We start from the raw sequence: 12,625 nt of genomic DNA on the forward strand, positions 1-12,625 counted from the left end.
ATCATTTGTATTAATCCGGCATCCTGACTATTCAAGTACACAGTTTCTTCAGATTTTCCACCACACTCTCACCCCTTCTCCATCGTTCTCCTTTCCTCTCAACCTCTTTCTATTTCTCTCTCCCTTCCTCTCATCTTCTCTCATCTCTTTCAATTTTAATTGTTTATCTCAGTGCCTGGTATTTGTTCCTCCCCCTCTCTCCTCCCCCTCTCACCCCTCACACCTTCCCCTATTTCTCCTCACCCTTTCTGGCCCCTCTCCCCTTTCCCCCTTTTTACCTCTTTCTTCGCTCCTCCTTTCCTCCTTTCTCCACCTCCTCTCTACTCGCCCTATTTCTCATCCCATCTCTTCCTCCTCTCCGCTCTCCTCCCCTCCCCCTATATCCCCTCACATTGGGCATGCATGCACCTTTACATAAGTTCCAGTAATGAGACTCCAAACAAGATCAACTGGTCTAACAAGGAAGTGTGTGTGCGTATGTATGTGGGTGTGACACATTCAAATATGTACAGAATGTTCCATGAACAGTAACAATAACAACAGCAGTAAGAGCAGTCTTTAATGTTGGGATCAGATGAGTACAAGGCAGCACTACAGGTGATCAGACTGTCAGCATTACTGTCAGACACACACAGAACCAGATGGAGCACAGGGAGGAAGCTGATGGTGAAACCAGAGTTGTATAAAGGTCAGTAGAAGGTGTTTATTCATATGTTGGAGAGTGAAGGATTTACTGTCAGTCCAGAATAGGTTATGATTAAGTAAATTAGCATCCCTAACCCTGGTCTGGATATCTTATTCTTCCAAATACTGACATGTGTTTGTTTATCAGCATAGACCCTAGGCTGTACAGTATACCATTATTTCACGTCCATTAAACATGTCTAGTGTGTCTGTAAATTTGATCAAAGGCTAACGTGTGTTAACCACTACAGTGCTTAAGGACCTCCTAACTGTGTTGATTTACAGGAAGAGGATGTACTGTGTTGTCAGTTAACAGTGGCCAGGGAAGGAGACAGGCTATGACATTTGACATTAAAACTGTACATGTGTAATCAAGGGTTTAAATGAACATATCAAATGTATATATCCTATTTAGACTACTTTGGTCCTCTATAGACTGGGGGGCTACTGCTAACAGTTTTTGATTGTGGATCAAAGAGATGGCTAGCCCATGACAACCTATGATGACATAAACCTTCATTCAATACACCATCTAGTGTACACCTGTTCCATGTGTTCCTCTGTGCATTGGTGAATGTTTAATTTGCACTGTGCAAGAGTATCCTGAGCATGAGAAAGACCCTGATCAGAGACAGGGCAGAGAGAGGAGGGTTCTGGCAGGGCAGGTGATCAGAGACAGGGCAGAGAGAGGAGCGTTCTGGCAGGGCAGGTGATCAGAGACAGGGCAGAGAGAGGAGGGTTCTGGCAGGGCAGGTGATCAGAGACAGGGCAGAGAGAGGAGGGTTCTGGCAGGGCAGGTGATCAGAGACAGGGCAGAGAGAGGAGGGTTCTTATACGGCCTTCTATCTAAGATACTTGATATAATCTATATTAATGACCTAAGGGGAAGTTCTTGAAAGGGTCAGTTGGAGGCATCCAGTAAGGTGCTAATGAAGCAGCTGATGACAGTAGCTTTGTAGTTTACAATCCATTGTGGAGAAGAGTGAGTTCATTATTTGTATTGATTATCAGTTGTTTAGAATGACCAGATGTTGTGAGTCTATATAAGACTGGGTGTGTATTGGAGTCGGTATCACTCGGCTGGATGACACTAGCAATACGTGTCCTACAGAAGGTCCATCACAGAGCGCTCTGTTAGGTAATGTACGGTACAGAATAAATAATTTGTATTAATCCGGCATCCTGACTATTCAAGTACACAGTTTCTTCAGATTTTCCACCACACTCTCACCCCTTCTCCATCGTTCTCCTTTCCTCTCAACCTCTTTCTATTTCTCTCTCCCTTCCTCTCACCTTCTCTCATCTCTTTCAATTTTCATTGTTTATCTCAGTGCCTGGTATTTGTTCCTTCCCCTCTCTCCTCCCCCTCTCACCCCTCCCACCTTCCCCTATTTCTCCTCACCCTTTCTGGCCCCTTTCCCCTTTTTACCTCTTTCTTCGTTCCTCCTTTCCTCCTTTCTCCACCTCCTCTCTACTCACCTCGCCCTATTTCTCATCCCATCTCTTCCTCCTCTCCGCTCTCCTCCCCTCCCCCTATATCCCCTCACATTGGGCATGCATGCACCTTTACATAAGTTCCAGTAATGAGACTCCAAACAAGATCAACTGGTCCAACAAGGAAGTGTGTGTGCGTATGTATGTGGGTGTGACACATTCAAATATGTACAGAATGTTCCATGAACAGTAACAATAACAACAGCAGTAAGAGCAGTCTTTAATGTTGGGATCAGATGAGTACAAGGCAACACTACAGGTGATCAGACTGTCAGCATTACTGTCAGACACACACAGAACCAGATGGAGCACAGAGAGGAGGCTGATGGTGAAACCAGAGTTTTATAAAGGTCAGTAGAAGGTGTTTATTCATATGTTGGAGAGTGAAGGATTTAGTGTCAGTCCAGGATAGGGTATTATTAAGTAAATTAGCATCTCTATTCCTGGTCGGATGTCTTATCCTTTCAAATACTGGACATGTGTTTGTGTAACAGAATAGATCCTTGGCTACAATATAACATGATTTCATGTCTGTTAAACATGTCTATTGTGTTTGCAAATGTTATCGTAGGCTATTGTGTGTTGGTAACAATGTCAGCCTGTGCTGATCAACAGGAAGAGGATGTGCTGGGTTATCAGTTAACAGTGTCCAGGGAAGGAGACAAACTATGATATTTACATTTAGTAGTCACTCTTATCCAGAGCGACTTACAGTAAGTACAGGGACATTCTCCCCGAAGCAAGTAGGGTGAAGTGCCTTGCCCAAGGACACGTCAGTTGGCACGGACGGGAATAGAACCGGCAACCTTCTGATGAATAGCCCAATTCCCCAACCGCTCAGCCATCTGACTCCCTATATTTGACAAACACCGTATTAAGGGCATTAAGGGTTAAAAGAATATTATATTTGTCTATCATATTTAGACTACTTTGGTCCTCTATAGACTGGGCAGAGAGAGGAGGGTTCTGGCAGGGCAGGTGATCAGAGACAGGGCAGAGAGAGGAGCGTTCTGGCAGGGCAGGTGATCAGAGACAGGGCAGAGAGAGGAGGGTTCTGGCAGGGCAGGTGATCAGAGACAGGGCAGAGAGAGGAGGGTTCTGGCAGGGCAGGTGATCAGAGACAGGGCAGAGAGAGGAGGGTTCTGGCAGGGCAGGTGATCAGAGACAGGGCAGAGAGAGGAGGGTTCTTATACGGCCTTCTATCTAAGATTCTTGATATAATCTATATTAATGACCTAAGGGGAAGTTCTTGAAAGGGTCAGTTGGAGGCATCCAGTAAGGTGCTAATGAAGCAGCTGATGACAGTAGCTTTGTAGTTTACAATCCATTGTGGAGAAGAGTGAGTTCATTATTTGTATTGATTATCAGTTGTTTAGAATGACCAGATGTTGTGAGTCTATATAAGACTGGGTGTGTATTGGAGTCGGTATCACTCGGCTGGATGACACTAGCAATACGTGTCCTACAGAAGGTCCATCACAGAGCGCTCTGTTAGGTAATGTACGGTACAGAATAAATAATTTGTATTAATCCGGCATCCTGACTATTCAAGTACACAGTTTCTTCAGATTTTCCACCACACTCTCACCCCTTCTCCATCGTTCTCCTTTCCTCTCAACCTCTTTCTATTTCTCTCTCCCTTCCTCTCACCTTCTCTCATCTCTTTCAATTTTCATTGTTTATCTCAGTGCCTGGTATTTGTTCCTTCCCCTCTCTCCTCCCCCTCTCACCCCTCCCACCTTCCCCTATTTCTCCTCACCCTTTCTGGCCCCTCTCCCCTTTTTACCTCTTTCTTCGTTCCTCCTTTCCTCCTTTCTCCACCTCCTCTCTACTCACCTCGCCCTATTTCTCATCCCATCTCTTCCTCCTCTCCGCTCTCCTCCCCTCCCCCTATATCCCCTCACATTGGGCATGCATGCACCTTTACATAAGTTCCAGTAATGAGACTCCAAACAAGATCAACTGGTCTAACAAGGAAGTGTGTGTGCGTATGTATGTGGGTGTGACACATTCAAATATGTACAGAATGTTCCATGAACAGTACCAATAACAACAGCAGTAAGAGCAGTCTTTAATGTTGGGATCAGATGAGTACAAGGCAGCACTACAGGTGATCAGACTGTCAGCATTACTGTCAGACACACACAGAACCAGATGGAGCACAGAGAGGAGGCTGATGGTGAAACCAGAGTTTGATAAAGGTCAGTAGAAGGTGTGTATTCATATGTTGGAGAGTGAAGCATTTACTGTCAGTCCAGGATAGTGTATTATTAAGCAAATTAGCATCTCTATTCCTGGTCGGATGTCTAACCCTTTCAAATACTGGACATGTGTTTGTTTAACAGAATAGATCCTCGGCTACAATATAACATGATTTCATGTCTGTTAAACATGTCTATTGTGTCTGTAAATGTTACCATAGGCTATTGTGTGTTGGCAACAATGTCAGTCAGTGGTTAAGGACCTCCCACCTGTGCTGATCAACAGGAAGAGGATGTGCTGTGTTATCAGTTATCAGTGTCGAGGGAGGAGACAGGCTAGGAGATTTGACAACAACACTATGTGTCATTAAGGGTTTAAAGAATATATATTTATATATCATATTTAGACTACTTTGATCCTCTATAGACTGGGGAGCTAGTGCTAACAGCTTTTGATTGTGGGTCAAAGAGATGGCTAGCCCATGACAACCTATGATGACATAAACCTTCATTCAATACACCATCTAGTGTAAACCTGTTCCACTGTGTTGCTCTGTGCATTGGTTAATGTTTCATTTGCACTGGGTGACAAGTTATGTTTCTGGAATGATTAGGGGGGATTGTACATCAGACTGGCAGAGGTTTTTAAAATAATTTGTTTAGATCACGTCGTATTTACCCATCATTCTTATAAGTCCTGAGACCCACAACTCCTCCCAACACCCATCATTCCTACTGGGAGCATCAAGTGAAAGTGCATTTCCTCATCCATGACATGGTTTCTACAGAGCCCTGTAGCAGGAATGTAGAACTGGGTAAAACCAGATAGATGAGAATCAGACTAAACTCTACAGTGGAGATAGAGAGGGGGAAGGGTGCTGAGTGACAGGGAAATGACATTTTCTTGAAGAAATATTGATAAATACAAAATGTTATGATTAATGTGGCAATGAAAATATAAATTTCTATATTTCATTTTGATCACCTCCAGACAGTAGATTGAACTTGCGAGCACTGTCGGTGTACGGTTAAGTTTAGCTTAGAAACAGGTTTTGTTGCAGAGGGCCTAACAGGTAAGGTTTAGTTTATAGCACTGGCAGCGTCTGGTTAAGTTTAGCTTAGTGTGTTTTTGTTGCTCCATGATACTTTTCTTTGTACACTGCTGAATGATTCATTGGCGAGAAGTGTCATGATTATATTTATAAGGGACAGGTCTTGTTTCTGGACATAATAGGTGTCAGAGAGAGAATGACCTGTCTATATGGTTCAGTCAGGATCATGTCTTAGCAGGTCCAGGATGCTTGACTGATATAAATGACCTGAGTGACAAACCAGCACCTCGGGAAGTGGAGATTTGATCAATGCAGGTTAATGAAGGAAAGCATGTTTACAACTCCTCTCCTATATACACAGACTGCATCATGTAGACCTCTCCTATATACACAGACTGCATCTTGTAGACCTCTCCTATATACACAGACTGCATCATGTAGACCTCTCCTATATACACAGACTGCATCTTGTAGACCTCTCCTATATACACAGACTGCATCTTGTAGAACTCTCCTATATACACAGACTGCATCTTATAGACCTATATACACAGACTGCATCATGTAGACCTCTCCTATATACACAGACTGCATCATGTAGACCTCTCCTATATACAGACTGCATCATGTAGACCTCTCCTATATACACAGGCTGTATCTTGTAGACCTCTCCTATATACACAGACTGCATCTTATAGACCTCCTATATACACAGACTGCATCATGTAGACCTCTCCTATATACACAGACTGCATCTTGTAGACCTCTCCTATATACACAGACTGCATCATGTAGCCCTCTCCTATATACACAGACTGCATCTTGTAGACCTCCTATATACACACACTGCATCTTGTAGACTGCACCCCCTCAGTCTCACCATGTGTCCATCTCTGGGTTAACTTTGCCTCAAATGTTCTCAGTTCTCTGTTACCTCAACCGGTCAGGTTAGCTCTGTCTTCTGTTACAGGGAGGGACATGTTCACAACAACCGCATTTCCTCATTCCTGGCTTGGTTTCTACAGAACAGAGGCTGACAGACTGAGACATGAGCAGGAATGATGAGTACAGTTGAGGAGTGACTGCCTGGTTCTCAGAAAGAAGAGATTCATATAAAAGTTATAAACATATAGACAATGCATCATTAACATTAGACTATTTTTGTAAAACATAAAATATTTGTACATGAAGCCAGTCTAAATTGTTATGGTGAGCGTTGGGGTACAATGAAATGCAGGAGAGGTAGCCAGTCAGAGCGTCAAAACCATGGTTTATTCTTGAACTCGGAAACAGACAAGATACTTACAGGGCGAGGACCAGACCAACTCTGGATACAAAACTGGAACCTAAATACACAGAACCAAACAAGACACAGGTGGACACGATAAGACTAACGAGAACTGAAACCACTCAACGAGACACAGGTGAAGACCATGACAGACACAGGGAAACACTAGGGCAGGGCAAAACCGAAAACAAGGGGGCACGGCTGTGGCCGTGACATAAATAAAACTAGTGCCATCTTCCAAGTTGGAGGCCTTCTCCTTCTTTATCTCTCTGCCTCCCCCCTCTCTCTCTCTCTCTCTGTCTCTCTCTCTACCTCCCTCACAGTCTTGTCCTCTTCTTCCGCCCCTCCCTCCGTCTTTCTCCCCCTCTCCCCCCCCCCCCCCCCCCCCCTCTCTCTCTCTCTCTCTCTCTCTCTCTCTCTCTCTCTCTGCAGAACCTATTCCTCCATCTCCTCCCTCTCTTGTTCTGTGTACAGTTCCCTTATAGTTAGGTTCCACATCCTTCATTGTTCAGGCAGCAAGACACTCAATGATTATCAAAGATTATGCCCAATTCCCTTCAGATTAATATCACCAGTTCCATTGTTTATTTGCTCTGATTCTATCAAGGAACTTGAAGAGGATTAGATAGATCGGTAAAATGATTAACGAGCCATGCTGTTGTTGGTCATTTATAAATTTATTCTAAATACTGTAATTACACTGACATTGTTGTAATCCTGTAAACTCTATAAACATAGATAATCATACAGACACATGTCATACGTTACTGATCCATCAAGGTTTTCTAAGAGGAAGTGAGGTAGTGCTCAGTACAGCTGATGGTGCAGTATGATGGAGTGGAGCTTGTTGTAAGAGGAAGTGAGGTAGTGCTCAGTACAGCTGATGGTGCAGTATGATGGAGTGGAGCTTGTTGTCTTCTGTTGTCTTATGTCAGTATGAGGTAAATGACTGAGGTACTGAATACATTTTAACTGGGTTGTTTACATCATAGTGGTGTGTTCTTAATGAGGGTATCAAGCAGGGGTGATTCTAGGATCAGACCTTTAGGGGTGCTCAGCCCCCAATGAGAATGTGACATGAATACAGTGCCTTGCAAAAGTGCTAAACCCCCTTGCTAATATAAATCCCTAATTTCACTGGATAACAAGAAATACATTTATGTATTATTATGCAAAATATTGAATGAATGAAAAAACTAAGGATGTCCCTTTCTTCATGAACTACCAGAATCAAATGATAATAAACAATATTTTTTAAATGTTTTTATTATTATTTTTAGGGGTGCTGAGATGAAATTTAGGGGTGCTTGAGCACCCCTAAAAAGGGTCTAAAATCGCCACTGGTATCAAGTTAGTTTTCCTTCCTCTCTTGAGGTAAAAGTCTGACAGGGTTGGATTATATCTGTTATTTGTTTACAGGTCTACAGGTCTGGCTTTAAAATCCTTCTAATCTGACCCTGAGGAGAGAAGTTCTGACTTTGAGAGGGAGGAGGGGGAACTGCCTCTAAAATGAGTATCTCTGGAGAGAGAGAGGAAGGGGGCCCTGCCTCTAAAATGAGTCTCTCTGGGAAGAGAGAGGAGGGGTGCCCTGCCTCTAAAATGAGTCTCTCTGGGGAACATGACATGGACACCAAAGCTAAGAGGTAAGATGAGAATCCATACCTGTTCATGACTGTTCTCCATCTCAGAGCTCAGCAGTGATATTATGACATCATCATTAGTCAGAATAAATGAGAGACTGAAGGTCTGTCTCTGTTGTGTTGAAGCCCAATCCAGCAGAGACCAGCCTCACCTGTACCCAGCTGTGTGTCCATGAAGAGTGACTGGTCTATGAATCAACCTATCATGTTCAGTGATGGAGGAGGACCTTCTAATGAGGAAGGGTATGTACTGACCTCTGCTGGTGTTCAATGTTATATGATGAAGGTGACATGATGTGAAGAAGCCATCTGTACTGGGACTCAATATTCCTACATTATAACATACATTTGTCTTATAGTTTATATGTGATGATAGTGATAGTGTTTACATGTATTTTGGCCCACATGAATCAATGCAACATTACTTATTCATGTCAGAGCACAACCTGCCAGCCTCAATCCCTACTGTTTATCGTCTTTACTGTCTAATTGTTGAGTGTATACAGTTGGGCAGGCCAGACCCAATAATTGCCAACACCTGTTTGTTGGTAATACTGAGCTGTTAACATGTTTGGAAAGAATCCATGAAAGGGGACATGCTGCTCACTGGTAAAGACATATATTTTTTTAAAGTAGAGCAAAGTATAAAGTACTATTCTAAAAGTCCAATGTAGACCTTTGCTTTATCATGTAAAATACCTACTAAAACAGAGGGTTAGAGATGCTGACTGTAGATACTAAAGTATCCCTCATCACATCCCTACTAAAACACAGGGTTAGAGCTGCTGACTGTAGATACTAAAGTATCCCTCATCACATCCCTACTAAAACACAGGGTTAGAGCTGCTGACTGTAGATACTAAAGTATCCCTCATCACATCCCTACTAAAACACAGGGTTAGAGATGCTGACTGTAGATACTAAAGTATCCCTCATCACATCCCTACTAAAACACAGGGTTAGAGATGCTGACTGCCAGCCTGGCTGACATACAGACCATGTGGTAAAGGTTCACAGTGAGAGATACAGAGTAACAACAGGTCTGGAAACCTGCCTGTCTGACTCATTCATGTTGAACATCAACATTTAAGCCTGGATCTGACCCTATGAATGACTACAGCAACACATGTTGGACAGTATGATATATCTGTGGTGTCTACTTTAGTGATTTATGTTTGTAAGACACTTTGTTGTGCTTGTTGACAGGATGAGACAGCAGAGACCAGCCTCACCTGTACCCAGCTGTGTGTCCATGAAGAGTGACAGGTCTATGGGTGTACCTCCCATGTTCAGTGATGGAGGAGGGCTTTCTAATGAGAAAGGGTATGTACTGACCTCTGCTGGTATTCACTGTTACGTAAAATGACAAATAATCTGAAGTATAATGTAATCATTCGATTTAGGATTATCATATGACATTTCTAGCACATTTGGCGTCCTAGGCAAGGTCAAGGTCGCAAATCGGGGCGCCGCCCCCCCAACACGGGCATATGACGTGGCGCGGTTGGCTCCCTCTGCTGGTAGTGCGTTTGAAACTCAAGGACAGAGGGAGGGTTAATTAATGGATGCATTTGGGAAATTGCCGCCCCCCTCTTCATGTCTCCTATATGAAGGACCGGCCCTGGGTGTCTACTTTAGTGATTTATGTTTTTAAGACACTTTGTTGTGTTTGCTGACAGGATCAGACAGCAGAGACCAGCCTCACCTGTACCCAGCTGTGTGTCCATGAAGAGTGACAAGTCTATGAATCCACCTATCGTGTTCAGTGATGGAGGAGGACCTTCTAATGAGGAAGAGTATGTACTGACCTCTGCTGGTGTTCAATGTTATATGATGAAGGTGACATGATGTAAAGAAGTCGTCTGTGTATAGTGTATATGTAGGCCACACACAGGGCCGGTCCTTCCTATAGGCGACATAGGCAGCCGCCTAGGGTGGCATGAAGAGGGGCATTAACCCCGATTTGCGCTCCCGGAGGGGGGTGCTCGTGATAAATCTTGCCGGGCGCCAAATGTGCTCGGACCGGTACTGGCCACACACATTCATTGACAACACACAATAAATAATTTGAAGTATAACGTCATCATTAGATTCAGGATCATCATGTGACATTTCTACTAAACAAAGTCAGAACTCATAGCCTGGCTATGTTCAGACCATGAGGTAGAGCTACACAGTGAGAGGGAGCTGTTATTTAATGTTATTTCATTAACATGTGGTGTTGGTCTTCTCTTTATGTATCTATGGTTTAACCACTAGACACCATCAGACACATCAACACCTTTGACCTCCTTGTTGTGTTTGATCAGTGAGAGACAGGACCACAACCAGGGTCGGACTGGGACCGAAAAACAGCCCGGGACTACAGTTGCTTAACACAAATAGGCTATATAATAATAAAGTATCATGCAGTGCTATCGAAGACTTAACAAAATTAGATCTAATACAGTGTCTAAAAATGAATATGGCAATTCTCCCTTAGTTTCTTTTTCCTTGCTTCTCTCTGTTTCTGCATCTGCTTTTAAATGTTGTAAAAGAACAATAATCAGTTAACTATAGTCAATAATGAAAATCATTCTACAAACTAATTTCCATATAATAACCCTGTTAACATATAGTCTACTGTGTAAAGTTGCATTGCTGCACCTGTCAAATTCTCTCCACTGGACCCTGTCATCACAGTCTCCATCTCTTTCCCCGTGTCACTTGTCGCTGCACAGAACAGAACAAATAAGACAATTGCATTTGAAAAGCACATTTAATTTTTAAAGCCCAAAAAACATGTTGTGCATATTTAAAAGAGTGCCTTCTTCTCTTGGCCATTTCTTTTCCTTCATTTAAAATATATAGCCTATATATTGGCTAACAGTAATACCAAATGTATATGTTTTTAGAAAAATGAAAACAATATGGTTTGGATATTTGAATTTTGCAGCTGCTTGCACCTGACGCCTCTGGTAGGCTACTGCTGCATCTTCGGGCTGCAGACTCTCTCACTTAGATTGGCTTTGGCCAGTCTAAACATTTGTTCAATGTTTTTACATTTTGCAGCATTTTGCAGCAGTGCCCGTTGTTTTTTGTTTTCTTGCTTTTTCCGCGCCATCCTTTTCTCCTTTTCTTTTCCATTTCTTTGCAAAAGAAACAACAATGTTTTTAGCAATAGCTAAATATGTCTCGGATGCAAACGACTTTTACAACACTGCACGCGATCTCATTGCTTCCACCCACTCCAACTAACTGGCCGTACTCGGAAAACTATTGATTTTTGACCAATCGCGATCTGTAAACCGGACGGACAAGTGCACCGTTCAAGTTTACACGGGGGAATCCCCACCCCCACCCTTCGGATTTTGGATCGCTCCAGTTAAACATTTTCTTGGTATTCAGGCCGTCCTCAAAGGGTAAACTATTAGGCTATTTTTTTGTTGCATAGTGCCGTGGCCATAGCGGCTGTTAGTTGGACCGACACTGACCACAACCTACCAGTCCACTGTGCTGCTTTAATGTTGAACTTCACCTGACATTAACACAGAGACACAACCACAACAAACTACCCTTAAACAAATGCAATTATGCAAGCCATACCATACTACTATTAGGTCATTCTATGTTGGTGCAGACAAATTATTCAAAGCTGCTCTCTCTAATTCATTAGAGACTAGAGCGAACCAGGATAAGCCTGTGAGTTACTTTTCCAAGACTTGACATTTATTGTAAACATGTAATTTTGTTATATTAGCTTTACATACAAATAAGAGAGATCGGTGCAGTTCTAGTGAAATTTTGACAACAATAACCTCCCTACACACGCACACGCAAACCCCCCCCCCCCCCCCCCCCCACACACACACACACACGCACAGACACACACAGCACACACACAGACAGCATGAGAGTCAGTGTCCAGCCCTGCAGGTACCAGGCCTGGTATGAGCACAGACCGGGCGGGGCTCAGCCCTCTTAGACTGGTTGAGACCAGAAGGTCTTCAACTCCTGGGTGGAGGAGTGCTGCAGTGTCTAAAGCAGGCTGCTAGCAAACATGCAGCCCTGTGTGAGGTGGACCCTGATGTCATTCTTCAGTGTCTGGTTGAAACACAACACACTTGTTTACCTGGGGGTGACAGCGCTCATATCTTTGATGAATGTAGTGGTATAGAAGATGGTTTACTTGGTAGTGATGGTATCAGTCTTATACAGTGTGTCTGTGTGTATGCATGAGTGGATACAGTCAAGTTTACCACTCATGCTTATGTATGATAATACTCC

The 12,625-nt window shown here is 43.2% G+C and overlaps 2 protein-coding genes across 5 annotated transcripts in view; both read left to right on the top strand.

The window, feature by feature from the left end:
• Window positions 1–12,625, top strand: part of LOC136932979 (protein NLRC3-like) — a 91,611-nt gene that overhangs the window by 31,236 nt on the left and 47,750 nt on the right. For both annotated transcript variants that reach the window (XM_067228323.1, XM_067228316.1), the window contains exon 9: window positions 10,039–10,155. In XM_067228323.1, the coding sequence (XP_067084424.1) occupies window positions 10,039–10,155 (117 nt within the window). The remainder of the gene's footprint in view (window positions 1–10,038; window positions 10,156–12,625) is intronic.
• LOC136933203 (NLR family CARD domain-containing protein 3-like) overlaps window positions 2,441–12,625 on the top strand; it is a 72,860-nt gene continuing 62,675 nt past the window's right edge. The window contains exon 1 of one of the 3 annotated variants that reach the window (XM_067228539.1): window positions 2,441–2,528. Coding sequence is in view for 1 of the 3 variants with exons in the window: in XM_067228541.1 (XP_067084642.1) it covers window positions 2,504–2,528 (25 nt within the window). In the remaining 2 variants the exon portion in view is untranslated. Of the gene's footprint in view, window positions 2,529–4,260; window positions 4,380–12,625 lie in introns of those variants that run through there. The other 2 variants (XM_067228541.1, XM_067228540.1) reach the window with 2 other exon arrangements.

Source organism: Osmerus mordax, chromosome 2 (genome assembly GCF_038355195.1).
Source record: "Osmerus mordax isolate fOsmMor3 chromosome 2, fOsmMor3.pri, whole genome shotgun sequence".
Taxonomy (NCBI): Eukaryota; Metazoa; Chordata; class Actinopteri; order Osmeriformes; family Osmeridae; genus Osmerus; species Osmerus mordax.